The 22532-nt window shown below is 36.3% G+C and overlaps 3 protein-coding genes and 1 long non-coding RNA gene across 5 annotated transcripts; 3 read left to right on the top strand and 1 right to left on the bottom strand.

The window, feature by feature from the left end:
* The first annotated feature begins 1109 nt into the window (after positions 1-1109).
* On the top strand, positions 1110-4084 carry LOC125058217. Its single transcript, XM_047662260.1, has 2 exons — positions 1110-1473; positions 3405-4084. Exons 1-2 carry the CDS (start codon positions 1206-1208, stop codon positions 4082-4084), a joined length of 948 nt encoding a protein of 315 aa, XP_047518216.1. The 5' UTR covers positions 1110-1205.
* LOC125058210 (protein ALP1-like) lies at positions 2061-18046 on the bottom strand. 2 transcript variants are annotated; one of them, XM_047662253.1, is made up of 4 exons: positions 17743-18045; positions 4295-4747; positions 2819-3033; positions 2061-2554 (listed from the first exon to the last, which is right to left on the bottom strand). In XM_047662253.1, the coding sequence occupies exons 2-4, from the start codon at positions 4591-4593 to the stop codon at positions 2226-2228; spliced, it is 843 nt and encodes a 280-aa protein (XP_047518209.1). In that variant the 5' UTR covers positions 4594-4747; positions 17743-18045; the 3' UTR covers positions 2061-2225. The 2 variants fall into 2 exon arrangements, with proteins under 2 accessions (XP_047518209.1, XP_047518208.1); XM_047662252.1 differs by having other exon boundaries at positions 2061-3033; positions 17743-18046.
* Positions 7600-11396, top strand: LOC125058241. Its single transcript, XR_007118355.1, has 3 exons — positions 7600-7762; positions 7848-8107; positions 11069-11396. It is a non-coding gene; the product is annotated as an uncharacterized LOC125058241 (long non-coding RNA).
* On the top strand, positions 16881-17713 carry LOC125058883 (signaling mucin MSB2-like; the record flags this gene model as incomplete). Its single annotated transcript, XM_047663027.1, is given in 2 exon segments — positions 16881-17394; positions 17397-17713. Coding segments are annotated over 2 exon segments (777 nt in total), but the record flags the coding sequence as incomplete, so codon positions are not given.
* Positions 18047-22532: the final 4486 nt, after the last annotated feature.

The raw sequence follows: 22532 nt of genomic DNA, 5'->3' as shown, positions 1-22532 counted from the left end.
TAACATTATGGGCCAATTAAAAATCTTCACATATAGTTTTTAGTTTATAATACAAAAAAGAAAAAAAAACAGAATCTAAATCTCAATGCATTTCATTCATCCTGGTTGAAGTAATTTTGTGTTAAAGCTTTCCTGGCTGTCACCACACTCTCAGCGAACATATCGATGTCAATCTTTAAGTTATTAAATTTGTTCGCCGCTCTAACCATAAAGTTGTTCCCTCTATAATTTGTGCTTACTTTGGGTACATGTAATAGGTTCATGATTCTAAGTGGCTTACTATGTGTTCGAAGGTTTATTTTGCATACTAGCTCGGTACAATCGACCTAACCAGTAGCAATTTTCATGAGGTATATAGTGTCCGCAATATCACGCCGTATAGATAATGGCAACATGTGAAAATGTTCACACCGAGAATACCATTATTGTTATTTCTGTTGATGTCACTTCTTTTTTAAGTGTTTTATAATAAACAATTGGCCTAACAACCATTTTTTTCTCACCTTTTTATAAACACCTACTGCCAAAGTGGCCTATCTGTGTATAGAATGTAGAAAAATAGCAATAAAGCTATTTTCTCACTATTAAAATCATAATTTGGAACATTAATAGGTCAAATAAAACATAAAATTAATAAAAAGTACGTATCCTGAAGAGTGCTAGTTGATTAAAAAAATACTGTTTTTATTTTCAATGGTACTCAAAATACTTGTCAATTGAATTAAGCCACTATGGTTCTCATGGCCTGAAATAATAAACAGCTAGGTTATAAGTATAAGTACTTACTTTATTAAACTCTTTCCTGAATGAGGCTCTTAGTGCCTCAAGTTTCTTTTTTACTGTGTCAATAGTGGCGTTAGGCGATTTGGTTTTATAAAAACTTAGCAAAACCTCTAATGCTGCATCGCGTTTTTGTTTGTTGTGGTAATTTATATCTGTCACATCCCACTAACACGTCAGGTCTCTAAACTTATAAAAAATTGATTAACAAAGTCACGGTTTGAACTCATTGCGAAAACGATTTATATTAACAATGCGTCACGTGCTTCTCGTCCAACGGCTAAACGCAAACTGAAATCATAATGGCGTGTTTGGCTCGTGAGTAAGGGCCGAAACACATAAGCGCGTTGCGGCGCCGCGCCGCTGAAATCGGCAGTGCGCTATAGCGGTGCGGCGCCGCAACGCACGACGTGAATTCCAGCGTTATGACGTCATACTTGTTGACAAGGATGCAGTTTGTTTCTAACACTCTTGCAAACAACACGTGTCAACCGAGAAGCAGTTTTAAAATTAAAATGTCTGACGTTGACGTCGATCTTTTTATATCTTCGGTTCAGGAACACCGTTGTTTGTGGGATACTAGTGACGAAACCTATAAAGACAAATTTATAAAACAAGAAGCATGGAAAAGCATTTGTGAGATCGTTTATGTTGATTACAAGGAAAAAAACTCAACCGAAAAATCAAAACTGGGTAAGTAGTAACATATAGTCTTAGGCAATGATATTTTAAACTAAAGATAAGTTATGTTCATAGTAATTTACGTTTTAAATCTGTTCCTGTGTTTAAATCATTACCTCCCAGCAATCCAAAACTGCACACATTTGCAAGTTTTACTGATAAGCAAACCAAAAGATATGAAATAAAACGCAATTGAAAGAGATAGCTATAATTTTAATGGTTGCACTTCAAACGTTTCTTGTGCATAGAGTAACATTTATAGTCGTAGAGTGGACACTTGATTCAAAACTATTCAAAAGTACATAGATAAGAAATAAAACATCTTACAAAAGTAAATCACATTTAATATCATTGGTCTTAGGTTTACGCGATCACTATTCACAATAAAACTACAATTTTTACTGTAGTAAAAACGTAAAAATCTGATCCGCGGTTTAAATTGTAGTTTAATGTAAGTAGCATGTATCTTTTTTTTTAATCATATGAAATACACCATTTATTTTAATGCCCTATGCAAAAGATTTTCTCTAAGTTAAAATTATATTTTTTTCTCGCGCTCTTATTCAAAAAGGTAAACAAATACTATAAATAAAACCAAATTGCCATTTAAATTGTTTATTCGCAGTTCACAACATGTTAAATAGTTTGAATCAAATGTATTAAGGTATTATTTGTATTTTGAACTGAGTAGGTATACGAACATTCATATTTTGTTTAATTGCCAACTTAGGGCGCCAACATCACTGGAAAAGTAATTACAAAAATCATTCCGTATTTTCATTTGCTGTGGGCAAATGCAACATTTGCAGATCAGAATCATCAAAGATAATGTCATCGGTCGCTTGTACTCCATCTCGATTCAAAACAAAGTTGTGCATTACACAACATGCCTTGATAATGTCTGTCGCAAATTCGTATTGCACATTCATAGATCGATGAAATATGCGCCATTTATTGGCTAGGATGCCAAAAGCGCACTCGACATATCTTCGGGCACGACTCAGTCGATAATTGTAAACTCTTTGTTGTACCGACAAATGTTTTCCTGAGTAAGGGCGCATGACGTTATTCGAAATTGAGAATGCTTCATCTCCTACAAAAACAAATGGAGTTTCATTTTGAGAACCTGGTAAAGGCTTTGGTACAGGAATAGGTAATTTGCGTGTCATAATCAAATCATAAAGTTTAGAGTTCTGGAAAACGGTGGAGTCACTTTCCTTGCCATACGCTCCTATATCGACAAAAATGAATCTATATCTAGAATCTACAAGAGCTAATAAAACTATTGAATTATAGCCCTTATAATTGTAAAACAGTGATCCACTGTGCGCAGGACATGTAATACGGACATGTTTACCATCAAGAGCTCCTATGCAGTTAGGAAAATTTGCTTTCTTGTCAAACTCAATAGCGACATCTTCTAGAACCTGTTTTGTTATAGGAGGTATATTTTGACTTGATAGATGTTTCCATATGGCGCGACAAACTGTCCTTACAATTTTTGCTATTGTACTTGCTCCTCGGAAGTAATTCGTATGCATGGTTTTAAAGTCACTGCCGGTTGCTAGAAATCTAAAATGAAATAATAATTAGTAGGCAAATAATAAAATAATACAAATGTAGGTATAATCAAACTCAAACCGCGCAGGTAATAGTGTTGCTAAAGGAATAGATTTTCAAAGATAGACAGGTAGTTTTTCAAAGAAGTACTCAATAAATATTTTACATTATGGTTGTTCTAGGCAAAGTCAATCAGTTTTTAACTTGCCTAAGTCAAGAAAAAGCAGAAAATTATTCTTTTTCGGCGGCCAGCCATTTATATGAAATTGGATGGACCGAAAGTACTTATGAAAGTTATATCAAATTTTATATGTAGTATAAATGGAATCTAGGGAATTTTAGTCTTTATTACTATTTTTCACTTGTGAAGTTTTTTGTTGCAGGTAATGATTTAGTCAAGAAGTGGAAGGCCATAAAAGATAATTTTGCTAAATATCAAAAAAAACTAAAAGATGCCAATCGATCAGGAGCTGGAGCTGCAAAAATTAAAGAATATCACTTGAATAAACAATTACAGTTTTTGAAAAAGGTTTCACAAAATGCAACTGATTCCAGTTTATGCGTAGCGGAAGGAGATATTGAGAATGAAATAACGGCATTGCCTCGTTATAAAAGTCAACCACGAAAACGAAAGGCAGATGATAAGGATGATATTGAAGAAGATTTATTGGCAATATTAAAAACACCGGAGAATAGACATTTGCATTTTTTCAAGGGGATTTTACCATCTCTACAATCGTTAAATGAGAATCAAACATTGATATTTCAAAGTCGGGTGCTTCAAATATTAACCGACATTCTTCAACCTTCAATTCATCAAAATACACATCACGGCTATAATCAAGAATATCAGCATCAGGGTTACAATCAAGGATATTCAACTATGAGATACGATAATACGGTTCAGAGTGGCTACCACACTTCTACTCCTGGAAGTTCGATTACTGAACAGAGGACTACCTCATCATCAAACCAACAACGTCCAATAAATTCACCATTTTTACTGGACGAAACGTCAGCTACTTCCTATGTTTCACAAGATGAGGAGTTTGATTTTTCTTAAAAAGCTTATGTTGATTCTGTCTTGTTTCATTTGAACCTGGCTTTGTACCACTAGGTACCCCCAAACCATGAACACTAGTGATGCAAAATTTTTATCGACACCCCGCTAGTACCACAGGTGTATAAAGCCAGGGGTACAAATAAAACTAAACATTTGATTCCGAGTGCCATAAACATCAATAAAAAAAAATAAGAAACCTATTTGTTTTACCTTAAAGTTAAGCCCAGCATTTCCAAAGCAGTAACTGGTTTTCTTCCTTTATTTTTTTTCTTCTGTATATATTTTGATAACTCGCTTAATAGCTCTTCAAATGATGATATACTCATTCTAAAGTAGGCAACAAATTTTTTTTCGTCTATCTTTAATGCTTCGTATTTTTTAGAAAAGAACTCGCCATTTGGATTCATACCCTTACTTAATGGATGTATCCAGTATCTTCTTTGCCGTATTTTTAAGATAGAATAATGTCTTCTTAATAACAAATAAGCAATAAGTTTATTACGATCCATCGCAGAGAGACGTCTATCCACACTCAAAAATCACGAGAAAATGGTTGCCCTACCATAATGCCCTGTTTCGCGACGCCGCAACGCGGCAACGCAACTGCCGATTTTGGCGTTGCGGCGCCGCAAAAATAAGCAGTTTGCGTTATGTGTTTCGGCCCTAACACCATTCACGAGCGAGCAAACCGTACGGCACGATGGCTCAAGGTCGATTTACGTCAAACGAGCGAATGCTCATTCTATCCCCACTACATCAAATTCTTCTAGTGTAAACAGGCGTAGAGCATTCTTTCGTTGTTCTTAGTGCGTTCGCAAAGATTCTATAGAATATTCTAAGAATGCTCGTTCGCTTGATGTAAACGGCGCAAGAGCGCGCGAACAGTTGCTTAGAGCGTTCTAGCGTGTTCGGACGTGCTCGCGCCACTGAGCGGTCTTTTCAAAGCGTTCTTGTGTTCTAGCGATTGTTTACGTATCTTATCGATTAAATTATGGATTGGTCTCAAGAAAAATGTTTATTAATGATAGAAGCCTACCGCAATTTCAGATGCCTGTGGGATCCGACGTATGAAAACTATAAAAATACAACTTACAAACAAGATGCTTGGCGGGAAATCGCAAAACAACTGAAATGTAATGTTGAAGAGTTAAAAAAAAGATGGACTCGCTTCTTGCATCTTACCGCCGGGAAAGGCAAAAAACAATGAGTACGAAGTCAGGCAGCAGTGCCGATTGTATTCATAATTCTAAAAGCGATGTAGTGGAGATTTTTGGAGCTGAGCAGAAAAAGTTTCTGCATGTGTGGCGGCTAAACAAAGAGAAAAGTTTAGAATGTCTGGAGAACTATGTTAAGAACGTCATATATGCTAGGGAAGTGTCTATAAGAGTCGAACAAATTAATCATAAAAGAGAAAAGGACTACGCATCATTCATTATCGGGGTACCAGAATATGAATATGAGTTATTATGTAAACCGGATAATTGGCCTATTAATGTTGAATATTGTGGCTGGGTGTGGTTTCGGAGATCACCAAATAACCCAAAACGATGGAAGTAGACCTATTAAGATATGTTACCAAAATGTGAGGGGTCTTCGGACCAAGTTAAAGGAATTTTATATGAGTGTCTCATCAATCTCTGTAGAGTTGTTTGCAGTTACGGAAACAGGATGTAATGATTCTATAGCTGACGCTGAGTTAGTCCCTCCCAGATATACGGTATTACGATGTGACCGCGTGGATGGGCGCAAGCATGGTGGCTGTAACTGGTGGTACTAAAACTGAAGTTATGTTTGCCATTTATTTAATGAAGACAATTTCCCCAACACAGAATTTTGAATTTCGGTTCGAAGTGATGAAAATTATTAAAAATATAAAATATAGTGTACATAATAATTATGACGGTGGTATGATGCAAACTGGATGGACGAATGCCTACCAGTACCCACATCAGTATGGCTATGCAAGTGGAAGCAGCAGTACACCAAATGTGCAAAACTACCCTCGAAAAAGTCCATCACATAGCTCTACAGGTTCTTCAGCGGAAGTAGAAGACATAGAAGCAATATAGTATATATTATATAATATAGGCGATTCAAACCACATTGAAGATGAGGAATGACTGGTTACCAACTTAATGTTACCTTATTTGTTCCTAATTCAATTTAATAATACAGTAATTTTGAAAAGTGATTGTTAAATTAAAAACTATAAATGCGAAAGTGACTTTGTATTAAAACAAAAATAACATATCTTTTCGGGTTTATTTATTGTAACTGTTCACGCCATCCAGTTTCCTTTAGTCCTCTCTGATCACATTCTCTATCCTTACCGCATCCATTCCCTAAACACCACTCTTTCTCTTTTGCGGTATTAAAGTGTAGAAGGAGGGGACCGCATTCTACATGCTCCCGCGCCGCAGAGAAGATTCACCCGCCGCCGCGAGCTCACGCGTGTGATTTCGCTTGCGCTTACGCTTCATCCGCTTATTGTGCTTATAGTTTTATTTGTGGTCTTCTCTCACGAAGACGGTTGAAGAGACGGAGGACTTTAGGTGAGTGGTGTTTCCATTATTTTTACGCCGCATTCCACTTGCCCCTCGGCCTACTTTTCTTTGTCTTCGCCGCTACATAACTAGCACACACACACACTACACCTGTATATTCATGTAATACAAGATTTTTTTTATTAATTTCAGAATGTCTTATAAAATAGTCCAGACTAGGGAATACAACAAACATAGATTGTTAGCAGTACCATCAACATGGGAAGATAACAATATTCTAAAATATCCGAGAAAAACATAACTAAGTACTTGAAAATTGGGACATCAATACCAGAACATGACTGGAAACAAATAAAATGTGACGTTAAATGAAGAGAGCTACCAAGCTACGAGAAGCCGAATACGTCCTTCAAGAAATGGTTATTCATACTGACACTGAAGATGATACCACAAATTCAGCTACTTCTAAGCAGTCCTAACCTGAATTATACATGAATATCATCGCTGATGACATCAAAAGTTATTTTTTGTTGTTGATATTTTAGATATAAAAGTCAATAAAATGCATATGTTTCATACAAATACAAAGTTGAGCCCAAAATCAAAATTGCCGGCTAATAAAAAACACCGGTTTTTACCTATTTAGGACATCTTTTTGAGTATGTAACAAATAAAGCTATGCTACGTTCGTTTGTGGTTATAATTAGTAATCCAAAAAATGTAAAAAATTTCGATGCCAGCAATTTACCACCATGCAAAACTGAGTTATTTCAACAACGAGCTAATTATATTACCAGCATATGGAATAATGCAAATGAAAAACGACCGTCTACTTTTACTAATGGTTGCAGCTCCTTACAAACGTTGTGTAAAAAAAAAACATAGCGATTAAAAAGAGTGGCGGAGAGTTTATTGCCAGTTCTTCTCTTCCGTTCTACGCCCTTGATTTGAGAACTGGCAGTAAATGTAAAATTAGAATCATTAATATGTATTTCTTTAATGACGCATCACAAGTGTACATTGTGTTACCTACGTGAATAAATGATTTTTGAATTTGAATTTGAATTTACTCCTGAAAACAATGGATGGACGTTTGAAGATAACCAGTATCATTTTTATTGGTTTGATGGTGACCAATTACCAGGACTCGTTAGCGAATCACTTCAAGAATCAGGTACCGTACTTTGATTTCTAGTTTACAATGTATTATATTTGTCGTTCTATGTTTTTTTTAATTTTTTGTCTTTGTGTTTTTACAGAAGATGCTACCAGCAACAACAATATAACTAGTGATGATGAGGATGATGACTTGAGTGGACAGTATCGTGATGTACTTAATGATGAAAACTCAAATGATTATGGCGATGATGAAGATGATTAAGAGACTGATGATTTGAGCCAGATAAAACAAACTGCCGAAATCATTAAGGCAGGAAACATAAAAGTTAATAGTATAATCAGCGAATTAGGTAAAATCCAAAAAAGGACAGCAGAGTCAACAAAAACGTCAATTGCAACGGTAATAGCCCATTTACATTCGCGTACGAGTCGCGAGGCGAGGGGCGAGGTGCGAGTGTGAACAGACGCTCGTGGCTCGCCTCGTCCCTCGCGGCGCTCGCGTCCGGAGCGGTTTTTGGGGCACGAGTCAAAGGACCTCGCGTCGCACGCGAGTGGGTGTTTACATTCGCCCTCCCGCTTTATTCTGGCTTCTACATCGTGCCGCGCAGGTTGTCTTTAGTTTTAGATACGCAAAAACAAAAACGCAGTAATCGTATAATGGATTGGTCGCAAGACGAAACATTTAAGTTCATAGAACTATTTCAAAAAGAACGAATAATTTGGGACCCTACACATAAATGCCACAAGAACAGCCAAAAAGTTAGCGATGCCTGGGCGAGATTGTCCGAAATAATGGGAAGATCTCAAACAGAATTAAAAAACAAGAAAAATTCTCTCATGGCTACATTTCGCCAGCTACTCCGGCGCAAAAAACAATCAGTAAGGTCCGGCGCAGGAGAATATGATATTTACAAGCCAGTGTGGTTGTATTACGATGCTATGGAAACATTTTTGGCGGCTAAAACTTCGACGTCCTCCATTGTTGCTAGCTCAAAGACGACTGAACTCGGCACGCGAGTGTAAACAGGCAACTCATTTACCATCGATCAACACGAGCCTCGCACGAGGGACGAGGCGAGCCACGAGGCGAGGGACGAAGCGCGAGTGTAAATCCCGTATCAGAAACATCTCCAATCAAGTCAAAAGTTCTGATTTGATCACAGTGTTCAGAACACCTGGCAAAAAACGTTCCAGAACAAAACCGGTCACAAATATCGATAACTTCGACCAAGGAGTAATAAAGAGAACCATTCATAACTTTCACAAGACAAATAATGAACTTCCTACCATCGGAAAGCTTAAAAAGCAGCTAGAAGATGACATAAATTTCAAAGGTTCAGAACGAAGTAATTGGCGAATAGTTATTGTTTGGGATTTCGGTGGAAAAACACCGAAAACAACCGGAAAGTGCTGGTTGAGACTTCTAATATACGTTTGCAACGTATCGAATATTTAAGGAAAATAAAGCAATATCGCCAAGAGGGAAAGCCTATTGTTTATACAGACGAATCTTACGTAGATTCATCGCACTCTTCTTCAAAAGCCTGGACCGATGGTACTACTAAGGGGCTTAAGAAACCTATTTCGAAAGGACAGCGAGTTTTCATTGTCCACGCAGGGTCTGATACTGAGTTTATACCTAATGCGTTGCTGACTTTTAAAGCTGGTACCAAATCAGGCGACTACCACGACAATATGAATTTTGAAAACTACGAAAAATGGCTCCGACCCAATTAATGCCCAACCTACAACCCAGTTCCGTCGTGGTAGTCGACAACGCGTCCGATCATAATAAGCAGTGGGATCGCGCACCAACCTCTAATTCTAAAAAAGCTGACATGTAGGCCTGGCTCACTGAAAAAGGTATACAGTACGAGGAAACACATTTGAAACCTCAGTTATACAATTTAATAAAGATCAACAAAGATAAATTTAAAACACTTTCGATTGATCTAATCCTAGCTGAACGAGGTCATCAGATACTGAGACTACCACCATACCACCCCGACCTAAATCCGATTGAAGTGGCATGGTCGGATATTAAACAATATGTAGGCAGCAAAAATATAAAATGCAGTGTCAGTAAATATATAGACCTAATAAAGGGTCTTTCAATAGGGACTTCCGAACTTTTACAGTTGATAGCGGCCATCTTGTTGAAGCTACATCTGTCAAATTGGCTGTCATTTATTCAGTCTGTTTTGCCAAATCACCATGGATGGATATAGCGTTCAACAACACGTGCAAATGATAAAATTGTTTTATCAAAATGGGTGTTCTGTTCGGGCAACGTTCCGCGCGCTTCGCCCATTTTACGGGCGCCATAATCGTCCTACCGAGAGGACTATTCGCAGTGTGGTGGATAAATTTGAGTCCACTGATTCAGTAAACGATCAACCAACACCCGTACGTCGACGAAACGCAAGATCTACCGAAAACATCGCTGCTATCCGTGAGAGCATGCAGGAGAATCCGAGGCAGTCGATTTCGCGTCGCTCACAAGAACTCAGCCTTTCACAGACCACAACTTGGCGAATTTTGCGTCGTGACTTGGGCCTGCACCCGTACAAAATTCACCTGACCCAGGAGCTGAAGGTAAACGACCATAGACAAAGACTTGTGTTCGCTGAATGGGCTCTGGAGCAGTTGGCAACTGACCCTAATTTTCATCGAAAAATCATCTTCAGCGATGAGGCCCATTTCTGGATGAATGGGTACGTGAACAAACAAAATTGTCGAATTTGGGCCGATACAAATCCACATGAGATCCAAGAGCGTCCAATGCATCCCGAAAAAGTCACTGTTTGGTGTGGATTTTGGGCTGGCGGCATCATCGGTCCATATTTCTTTGAAAACGACGTTGGCCATTTATAATTGCTATCCACTAGTGCCATTAGAACAATGCTAAAAGTCTTCTTATAGTTATAAAACTCGGTTCCACTGTGATAAGGGTTTTCCATTACGATATTATGCTTGCCGTCTATTGATCCGATACAGTGTGGAAATTTTCTTCTAAATCCTTTTTCGATATCTAACCAACCGTCCGCGTCCACAGGCGCAAGGGTGGCATTTGTCCATAGACATTCGTGTTTAGCTTCGTGTTACAAGCCGCCATTTTGATGTGCACACAGCGAGCCGTCGTACATACCTTTTTCTCTCGGGACCTTGCCGCGAACGGACGGGTGCATCACTCCACATCCATGCGTATCGTATTTTATTGTTGTTTATGTTTAAAGATAAATATTAGACATTATAAGTGTGTTTAAAATTAATAAATGTTTCTTTTTTTTTTAAATCTAATTGTTTGCTTATTATAATAGCATATATTAGCATTAAATTAAATAAAATACCTTTTTTACAGACACCATCAACGTCATCAGAATCACATGATTCACAAATACCAAAGGAACCTTTTGGAGATGAAACAACACCGGAATTACATGAAGCTATCGACAACGAAAGAATTGATAGCGAAGTGATAGAAACATTACAATCGCCAAGGACTCAAACCTCACAGATGCAGCCTACTAAAGCAAAAAATAGCCGTCGTCGCTCAGTACCTAATACAGCCGAGCAGCAAATGGCTACAGCATTCGGTCAATTGACTAATGTTTTAGGACAACGTCAATCACATACTGCAATTAAAGAAGATGATGACTGCGATCTCTACGCCAAGCTTTTGGCTACAAAACTGCAAGAACTGTCTAAAATCGAACGTAAATTAATAATGTATGAAATAGATGCCATTGATTTGTTTTTGGAGAGTATGGCAATCACTCTTAAAACGATGCCGACGTGAATGCAAAATCGTATTAAGAAAAAAATATTTCTCATCGTTAGTGACGCAGAGGAAGAACTAGAAAATTATAGTACGTAAAGTTTTTGCGTCCACGTATAGAAATGAGAACGACAAAAACTAATTTGATTTCGCCATCACCGGAGTCACCATTGAGTGAGACAGCAGAGGACTTCCTGAGTTCAGCAATGAGTCAGAAAGCAGAGAAATGTATTCACCTAATATACGGTCGAGTGAATCTCAAAGGAGTTCGTCATTTAGGAGATCAGTCTCAGGTAATGGAAAACCTGACATGGAAGACATTAACAAATTGATGAAGAATAATATTTGTTTTAAAATAAGTGTTGTTTGATGATTTGATATTTTATAAAAGAGTACCGAGAGTTTTTTACGCCGGCTTTTTCTCTCGGCCTACACCCTCTGTCTTCTTTGCCGATGAGTAGGGATGCCTACAAATTCAAATTTAATGACGTGGAATAAGTGATACATGTATCTTATGTTCCATAATAAACATATTTAATTTTTTTTATTTTATTTATTTTAATAATGATTTAAGACGAGAAAGGCATTAATTGAAGCAGGATATGGACGAAACCGATTTTGTTATTTTAAGTATGAGTAACAAGTAAGCATGAGCAGTCAAGGCGCTACCAAAGCTAGAGCAAACAAAAATTAAGTTAGATTTGCATATGGCCATTTCGCAGGCAGAAATTCGTCAGATTTCTAAAACGGAACATGTGTTGAACACGCCTATTAAAATAAAGTCGCAAAAAATAATTTCGCCTTGTAACCAGTCTCGTGACCAGCACCTTCGTCGATCCAGCCATTCACCAGTTCATCAAAATCATCATCCAGCAGGACCTACTACTTTCCAAACATACCTACCAGCCTGACATGCAATAGCCCACCCGCATCCGAGTCAATACTCAATCCACAGGTTTCAGAAATTTCAGATACAACTAAAATAAATAAATTTAAAATTTAAAGTCTAAATTTTATGTTTTAAAATACATTAAAAATAACAGTTGTTTAATTCATACATAATCTGCTTCTTTTAATTCAGTTAATACAAGTCTTAAAATAAAATAAATAAATAACAATAGATAATAAATTGAATTTACCTTAACCCTTATGTTCATTTTGTATAGTATACCATACATACAACTTTATAAAAATATATGATCACTATAAAATCATTTTTAACTTAGTTTTATTAAACACGTGACATTTCAGGACGTCTATTTATACTTCAAAATAAAAATAGTAGTTTATCTGTCATAATTTTAAATCAATTGTGAAAAATAACCGTCAAAATGGGCCACACAGGTTTATCTATGGTAAGTTTTATTTTATTTTTATGTTTGTACTCCTAAATATGCATGTTTATTATAAAATACACATGCCTAAATGTTTGTTTTAACACATTTTTATATATATGCTGTTGTCCCTATGAGAATTAGTATGTTTTTGTCGTGTTTTTTACTAACGTATTAATATACATATACATAGTAGTATAATATATATACATATATATTATACTATACAATGCCGCAGTTGCAGTAATTTACCTTTCGTTGATGGGGTATAGAATAATATACATTGCTAACTGCACGGAATGAATATTTTTTTGGACTTTACTATAAAAATTAAATTGCAAGTATGTCTGTCTTATATATTAAACCAATTTTATTACAATTTAAAAGACAGTTATAATACAATATGGTTTGGCTTTACTATAACGATGGGTTTTTTGCATGTTTCTTTTGCTTTGGGTTTAGACTGCTATAAATTATGTTGAGGGAAAATTATGGTATATTTAGTTTAGGAACAATCAGACAAAATAGACTCAAAGCTGCTGCAACCTGCTAACTGAAAAGGCTTTGAAAAGTGTTGATAATAAACAGGTCACATTGGTGAGTTCTTATGATGATGCATACCCTGTCGAAAATATAAAACGATTCCGCAAAGAAGCAAAATCTCGTGTTGATGTAAAATGTCCTAAAATTGTTAAAGACTATAACGTCACATTAGAGGTGTCGATTTGGCAGACATGCTGATTGCATTATATCGCACTGGAATAAGATGGCACAGGTGGTATATGAAAATTTTCTCGCAGCTTTTGGATATACTCTAGGCATCAACAACGCTTGGCTTTACGTCGCAGACATAACAAAATGATAAACACCACTAGAAAGCAGGATCGCCTAGAAGATTTAACGGTTCTTGTAGTCGATCATACCATTATTACCAAGCAAATGTTAAGACGATTCTTCATATTAGTTAAGGTTCGTTTGTTGCCCTTGCAGTCGAGATCGTTTTACGTACTCCTGAAAGCTTACTATCACTATCACAGCTTCATATAATTATTTTTATGATTGTATTCGAAAAATGCCCAAAACCGAATCAGAGCTCCCCACTATCCACGTGGTCTTGTCTGTCCTACCCCTAGAGTGTATATAAAAAGCCGAAGCTATCTTACGCTGTGGCGGAGGGAGTGGTCTTCCCGCAGCGCCAGAGATGTCACAGACCTCTTCCCACTAACCATTGTAAATAACTAAATAGCGCTATTCTAACCTCAAAACTTTAAAAATGGATATCTCCATAACTATAGGGTCCCGCGTTGTCACAAAACACAATTACCAAGTTAGATTGTAAAAAACTTAACAATATATTTTTGTCATCGTTAATTGCCGATCCGGCCCAGTGCGCGCCGCTTCAATTGATCGATAGTCAGTAAAAAAGTAAAAGGGTAGAGGAGTAAACGCGTAGTATTAAAGTATGAACACACAAGAAGTACAAATGAGGCTTCGTAGATTACATCCCAGCCTCCAGAGTAACGTATATCCTTCAAATCGATAGTTGGTGTATGCTCAGGTACCAGAACTTATCATAATATGTAATCTCTGTAGATGGAATCACATATTCTGAGGTGGCAAACATGAATAATCTCCAGCACATCCTCTTTTCGATGAACTACACAGATATTCTAACAAAAAGTTTAGGTTCCGTAAAACATAATTGCTTTACTAAAAAGCTTGGCATTTCACCTGTTAATTAATTAGTTAATTACTAGGTTATGTATCGCTTTTGTTAAGTGGAGGTGTTGTTTTTATTGGTATGGTAACAATATCAATGGAGGAAGGTCTTCAATACCTGCATTCTCCCATGTATTACATATGGGTGTGAAACTTGCGCTCTCACAGAAACATGCTGGAACACTGCCAAAGAGCTATGGAACGAAGTATGATAGGTATTAAGAAACAAGATAAGATACGAAACACTGTCATAAGAAGTAAGACAAAAGTCACAGACATACTCACTAGACTAGATAGTTTGAAGTGGAGATGGACTGGGCACACGATACTTGATAAACAAGAAAAGTGGAGCAACATCATAACTGACTGGTACCCTAGATATGGGAAAAGGAACAGAGGAAGACAAAGCAAGAGATGGGAAGACGAATTAAAATTAACAGCAGGCTCAAAATGGAGAAGGGTTGCAAGAGACAGAGTACAATGGAAATTGTTAGAGGAGGCCTTTGCCAAGAGGCACACTGAACTGAACTGAGATATTTTATAACTTAAAGACAAGAGTCAACCACAAAGTCAAAGAAACAGTTCAGGATAAGAGGCTTATTACTATTATAACAATATCAATACAACTAGCGCCATATAATTTTCATTATGTAAGTGATTCAGTGAATAATTTTTTTTAGTTTGCCAACGTCAACCATTGTTTCATTAATATAATCTCAACCCCTGACTCACAGCCGGGATTTCATTGGGTGGCTATTCATATCAACGTCGAAAGAGTTGGGGAATACTTTGATTCATTTGGACGTAAACCTCTTGAAGCAAGAGAAGGCTTTTTAAGGAGGAATTGTTGCATATGGAGGTATACAATAGCGTTACGGTTCAGGATTATCTAAAGTCTGTGTGTGGAGAGTATTGCTTGGTTTATCATTTATGTATATGATAAGGTTAGAATACTTCCTTAAAAATTTTACATGTGACTCAGTGAATAATGATATGGTGCTAGTAAATTTGCATAGAAATATAAATAAAATAATAATACGTGGAATAAAAATGTTTATTTAACTAAATACAATTAAAGCCCGATTAACAGTATTCAAAGGTGTTCTATTGGTTATTGAACAAATTGAAACCGATAGCATCACGACAAAAATATAAGTTATATTAATTGAAGACTAACAAAAATAAAAGAATTATTTTCAGGCTTTGGAAAGGTACAAACTCAAATAGAAGCTTTAGATTAGGAAAGCAATTTAGATAAACGCTTACAAGAGAGAATCGAAATTGAAAGCCAGTTTTTCGCGGTGTCCAGGAAATAACATCAAAACGCGAGGAGCGTGACGACGCTGCCCAGCGTAGACTTTCACATGGAAGTAACTGTAGTAATAACAACAATAATAATAACCACTAATCAAATTCGATTGCCAACCATAAAATTACTGAGTTTTGATCTGATTTTGAAATGGCTTGAATTCGGGACACCTTCAACTAGCTCATCAATGCGAATGACATCATCAGCAAGTTTCACTACCTAAGATCTTCTCTAGAGGTTGGTGCCGCTGTCACAATAAAATCAATTGAGTTAACCAGTGAAAGTTATCTGGTTGCTTGGGAATGAACAGATCCTTATAAACAAAAGTTTGATAATGGAAACCCAGGGAAAATCTGAACCAGAAGTCTTGATATAATCTCAGGCAGGAAAATATATGACACAAAACGTATTGAAAGAAGCTCTAAATGCACGAAAGTATAGAACAATAATAGAAATAAATAATAAATAATAATAAATAATAAATGAAGGAATAATAATAGATCGACACCTCACTTGGGAAAAGCACATTGATGCACGCAATCTTCTAGGATCAGAAAGCTTATGTTTATCTTTAATCGACTGAAACGAGTAGCGGAGGACGAAGTTATTAGAATAATTTATTTAGCACTTTGTCAGTCCATTCTCACATACTGTATATCGGCATTAGGGTGGGTCACTCTAGTTAGGAAAAAATAAAAGTTGATGAGTCAAATTCTAATAGTAATATTATGTTGTAGTGTACTTACTATAAAAAGTAGATTTAGCTAAAAAACGGATAAAGAAACATACATCTTCAGCCCGCGCATGATGTGATGATGTGTTTACCATCACATGCCCCTAAGCAGTTGGGTAAATTCCAGAGGCGATCAAAACGAGCAGCAATGTCTTTCCAATGTTGCACATCTGGTAATGGCATATAGTCTCCATTTAATATCTCCCATATTATAACTGTCATTTCAGCTATGACCTTGCAAATTGTATTATCTCCTCTTACAAAATACAATCCTAGGCTTACAAACGTACAACCTGACCCCAAATATCTGTAAAACAATTAATATTAAGGTTATTTTCAGGATCAGAAGCTAAAGAAAAGTGGAAAAATCTACGTAGTGTTTTTGTTCGCCACTTGAAACCGGCCAAAAGTGGAGCAGGTACTGCACAAAAAAAACCATACTACTTAGCAGACTATATGCAATTTACTGTACCCTTCATAAAAACAGCAGGAAAACCATCAGGAAATTTGAAAGAGACGATAGAACCACAGACACCTGATCTTGAACTATGTGAACAAACACAGTTCACAGAAAATGTACCTACAAGCACTCAACCAATCTCGCAACAGCAATCATCTCTTCCTTCTACTAGTACAAACACTCAACCAATCTCGCAACAGCAATCATCTCTTCCTTCTACTAGTACAAACACTCAACCAATCTCGCAACAGCAATCATCTCTTCCTTCTACTAGTACAAGCACTCAACCAATCTCGCAACAGCAATTACCACCACCACCACCATCAACAAATAATAAAAAAAAAAGAGTTTACTATCGGACGTGAACAAAATGACTGATAGTCAAAGAAGACTGTTTAAGAGAAGAGTGCTTGCATTGATAGACGATATAATGGACCAAAGTAGTGAAAATATGAATAGTCCCATCACACTTTATTCTACTCCTTCACCGATGAGTGCTGCCGAGGTAATAAGTACGCCAATTACCATAAATGAAAGTCTGAATGTAGTACAATCAAATACTGCCAGTCTTTATTATGAATCAATACCTATGTTATTATCACAGGAAGATGAAGAATAAGTAATAATTATAAAGTACTTACATATTAAAATTTAATAAACATTTAATTACCTACATAATTGTCACAATGAAGTATTATTTACCTTAGGGTTATCAGAATCCTTTCTTCCGCACTGACACATTCTCTAAATTTAGTATTTCGTTGATGTATAGCTGGTTTTAATAATGTAACAAGATGCAAGTAGGTCTCTTTAGACATTCGGTAGAAAGATAAAAATTTCTTATCATCATGTTGTAGTTCTTGTGCGGCTACAAAAACTCTACAATTTATGTTTCTTTCAATATATGGATGAATCCAGTATTTTCTACTCTTGCGTTGACGTCTTCTATTTCTATAAAACAGAAAAACTGCAAGAGCTTCTTCGTCACTGGATCCGCTCGACATAACGTCCGTCTACAAAATACAAGTTTGCACAAATGATGAATTTAGTAATTTTTCAGTAGCATAATATGCGAGCGTCGCGTAGCGAACATGTATCCAACTAGTATTATACTCGAGTATAGTACCCTACAAGTATCGTAATGGGAGAAGGGCCTTAGTATTCATACTCAGACCTTAGGGGGGGAGGGGTTGAATCAAATCTCATCTAGCAGTTATTTTTTGTTGAAGTTGAAGGAGCAGATGATTTTACTAAAAATAATATGGACATGTTGGTTTCAATAGTTTCTCTTGAGACCGTGCTTAATTCTCAATGGACTGAATTAGAGTAGATATTGTTAATTTTTTATTTTATTGATTACTAGTAGTCCGGTCTATTTAAGCCTAAAATCAGGAGGAAGGTTACATAAATTCCCATAAAGCTGAATATTGGCATAGTTGTTCAAAACATCATTATAAAGAAAATCTCAAAAGTCCTCATCGTTCCGAGGTGTGCTAAAAATTTGGCACGGGGTCAAAGGTCAAAAAATGAGTTTTTTGCGATTTTTAGCGAAACGGTGAGTTTTTTCGCAAAATTACCCCAGTACAAAATTGTAGATCACAAAATTCTCTACAAAAAATATATCAATAATTTTTTTCCTAAAAGCCACCATTTTGGAGATATAACGTTCCGAAAAGTTGGATCAGTCGTAATCCCTCTATTTTGCACACGTACGCCACATATGAAAGTCACTAAAGGTGTAATAGAACTAAAATAAGTTCGCTATTATTTATTGTAACTTGCTTATGTAAAATATAAGTTAAACTACGAGAATCTCAGGTATAATGAAACCCCGTTCCTAAATTTGTACGTCAGTATAACCTTGGGATAACATCTGTCTTTTATTCTATTGTCCGCGTGGCTAGGGTCGTATACCTGCTTTATGTTGGCATGCCCAATATATGAAATACATACCGTTAGTCTTGAGCGCCACTGCGTAGGGAAAACATGTGCTTATCTTAACCTATCTTTTAACCTATTTTGTGCGTTTTAGATTTTTATAAGAAAAATGTCAGAATATTGTTTTATTTGTACTCATCTTTTAACTGAAAGTGAAACTGTAACTGTTGATCGTGGTATGAAGACACTGATTAATGCAAGTGCTGAAAGAGATGATGGATACTCGGAATTTCTTAAAAAACAAAAATCTGTGACAATACATAGCAACTGTCGTACAATTTATACGCGGAAGTGTTCTATTGCTGCTGCCATCAAAAGAAAACGCGAAGAACAAGAAGCTAACACATCTACAGGATCTACAGTAAGTAGTCCTCCTCGTACTAGATCCCGTTCAAGTGATTCAGCTTTTTGTTTTAAAAAACTATGTTTATTTTGTGGCAATAAATTGAATGAAGAGTTGCAGAGAAAAAAATCCTTAGATCGTCGCAGTAAAATTTGTCAAGTAAGTACACTCCAATTCAAACATTCAATTTTGGAAGTAGCACGAACTCGTTCCGATGCTATATCGAAAGCTGTTGTTGCTCGAATCGAATTTGACTATGATTTAGTTGCTGCTGAAGCAAAGTATCACCAAGAATGTTATACTTCTTTTTTGAAACCGACTACTGGCGGTACAGTTGGTCGTCCTAAAGATGAAGCAACAGATCTGGCAATGCAGGAAATATTTACATACATTGAGAGTAGCAATGACTGTCAGTTTACTTTGGCTGAGTTAAAAGATGTTAGCAAAATTTTAACTTTAGATAACAGGACTATTAAGCTGCGACTTAAACTGAAATATGGCGATAAAATTATTATCACTGAAAAACCGGGAGCGTTAACATTTGTATGTTTGATAAACAGTCACCATGAAATTTTAAATCAATCTTGGTCCGAAAATAAAAAAATTAATAAACAAGAAGAACGATTAAAAACTCTAGAACCAGCAGCATCTATTATTCGAGAAGATATTCAATCCTCGGTATTTGATAATTCCTACTACCCTCCACCAGGTCGAATGTTTGAAGATTTAAATAATGACATCCCACAGTCACTGACATTTTTTTTGGAGCAAATGATCTTAAAAAATAAACGATCAAATTTCGATCATTTAAAACTAGTATGCACCAATATTTGTCATAGTATCATGACTGCTATTCGACCAAGATCGTTCAAGTCCAAATTACAGTTAGGTCTTTCAGTTTTTTTTCATCGGAGGTTCGGGTCTAAGCGTCTTATACAAATTTTGTCGTCTTTTGGTTTGTGTGCTTCTTATAATGATACATTGATGTACGAGTCAGCAGCAGTTTTTCATCCTCTTCCTCATGTCCTACCACCTGAAAGTGGCACACTTATTCAATACGTTGCAGATAATGCTGATATAAATGTTAATACGCTAGATGGTAACAATTCACTCCACATAATGGGTATAATTCAAATTGTAACTCCAAAGCACTCTGTTTTACTAGAAGAACCTATGCAACGAATAAAAGAAGTTCTTTCAGCAAAACACTTCAAAGCAAAAGCTCATGTGCCAATACAGATCTATCAGAATAGTGATGTAGTTGGTTACAGTAAAATATATGTCCAAGATTTTGGATATGGAACTGAAACAGTATCTTTTCATAAAAATTCTGATGTAGTATGGTTTTATGGAAAGTGGAAAAATACATCATTACCTGGTTGGAACGGTTTTATTGAGCGCTTAACAAATTACCATACAAATTATTCAAAATCTCAGATTACATTTTTACCATTCATCCATCAACCAGCTAGTAACTATAATACTGTCTATACGACTTTACTTTGTGCATTAGAGAACGCGAAACGTTACGGCCACACTGTATGCATCGTGACTTTCGACCAACCCTTGTATGCGAAAGCTCGAGAAATTGTATCAGCCGCACCTGACGGCTCTGAAGTATCGAAGATTATTGTCAGACTTGGAGGATTTCATCTACTCATGTCTTATCTCGGAGCAATTGGTTATATTATGCAAGGTAGCGGGATAAAAGAAGTACTCTCAGAAATCTATGCACCAAAGTCATTAGAAAAAATGCTCAATGGTCATGCTTACGCAAGAGCTGTTCGAGCACATACACTACTCCAGCTGGCTTTAGCAATTACAATATTAAAAACAATAGATATTAATGATATCATGGGAGCAGATTTAATCATAAATATTGACCATATATTAGATAGCACTCTTTCATATTCAGATATTGAAAATGATAATGAAGTATCAGGTGCTTTACTTCATAAATTTAATATGAAATTGAAAGATTTTGAGGAACGAGGACCAACAGCGCAACTTTGGATACAATATTTTAATATGGTTTCACTTGCAAAAGAATTTTTGAGAGCTGAGCGTATGGGGGACTGGAAAGCTCATTTAAGTTGTGTAAAAGAAATGTTACCTTATTTCCACTCGTCAGGACATTTTCCATATGCTAAATCTGCACACTTGTATTTACAAGACATGATGCAATTACAGGACTCGATGGATCCTGAAGTTTACGAAAAATTTACCGAAGGATTTTTCACCGTGAGACGCTCAGATAAATTGAGTTGTGGAACTTCTACAGACATGGTTATCGAACAGTCTATGATGAAAGCCATGAAGACAGATGGAGGTATTGCTCGAGGAAGAAGTACAAAACAAAGTGTAATCAGTAAATGGGTTTACAGCATGCATGCAATGAACACAGTTTGTGAGAAATTAGAAGATCTTGCTAATGTTAGGATGGATACGACTGAACAGCATGTTGATGCCAGTGATTCACGTGTAAAAAAAGACGCTAAAGACATACGAATGCTTCTTGAGTGGTTCTCGATTCATGATCCTTTCCCAGAGGTTAACAAAGTCATCTCGATTGCAAGTGGTGTCGTTGGTGATAATACAATTAATTGCTATAAAGCACGTGAACTTGGGCTTATCTCTATTGCTAAAATAACTGGACTGACATTTAAAGATATTAAACTTAAACGCGCTGACAAAGTTGTTCCTCTTTTAGCTATGAGTAGCACCGTAAAAGTTCACGAAGAAAAAGTACCTGTTGACCCAGTGTTATTATTCCAACGTATGAGTGTTACTGCGGCTTTTCAAGATTAAATTGAAAAATATTTCGAGTATGAATTAGCTCCTTATCCGTTAACATTATTTGATGACATTGGAATGCGCAAGACCCAGAAGTCGGCTATTTACGATTGTTTTCAGACTATAAATGTTGATATTAATAACACTAATTCAACGTACATAATTGACGGAGGATTCTTATTACATCGAGTGGTGTGGGATAGCGAGGAAACATTTAACGTTATCTTAGATAAATACGTTCAATATGTACGTCGACATTTTGGTTCCAGAGTTACTGTCGTATTTGACGGATATGATGATTATACGAGAAATATTAAAGCAGCAGAGCAACGCCGTCGAAATGCTGCTTCATCAACTTCTTCTGATATTATATTCGATGAATCAATGACAGTTCCTACCAGTCAACAGAAATTCTTTG

This window comes from Pieris napi, chromosome 18 (assembly GCF_905475465.1).
Source record: "Pieris napi chromosome 18, ilPieNapi1.2, whole genome shotgun sequence".
Lineage (NCBI taxonomy): Eukaryota > Metazoa > Arthropoda > Insecta > Lepidoptera > Pieridae > Pieris > Pieris napi.
Note: the sequence above shows the minus strand (reverse complement) of the source record. Positions and strands in the feature narration are given on the sequence as shown.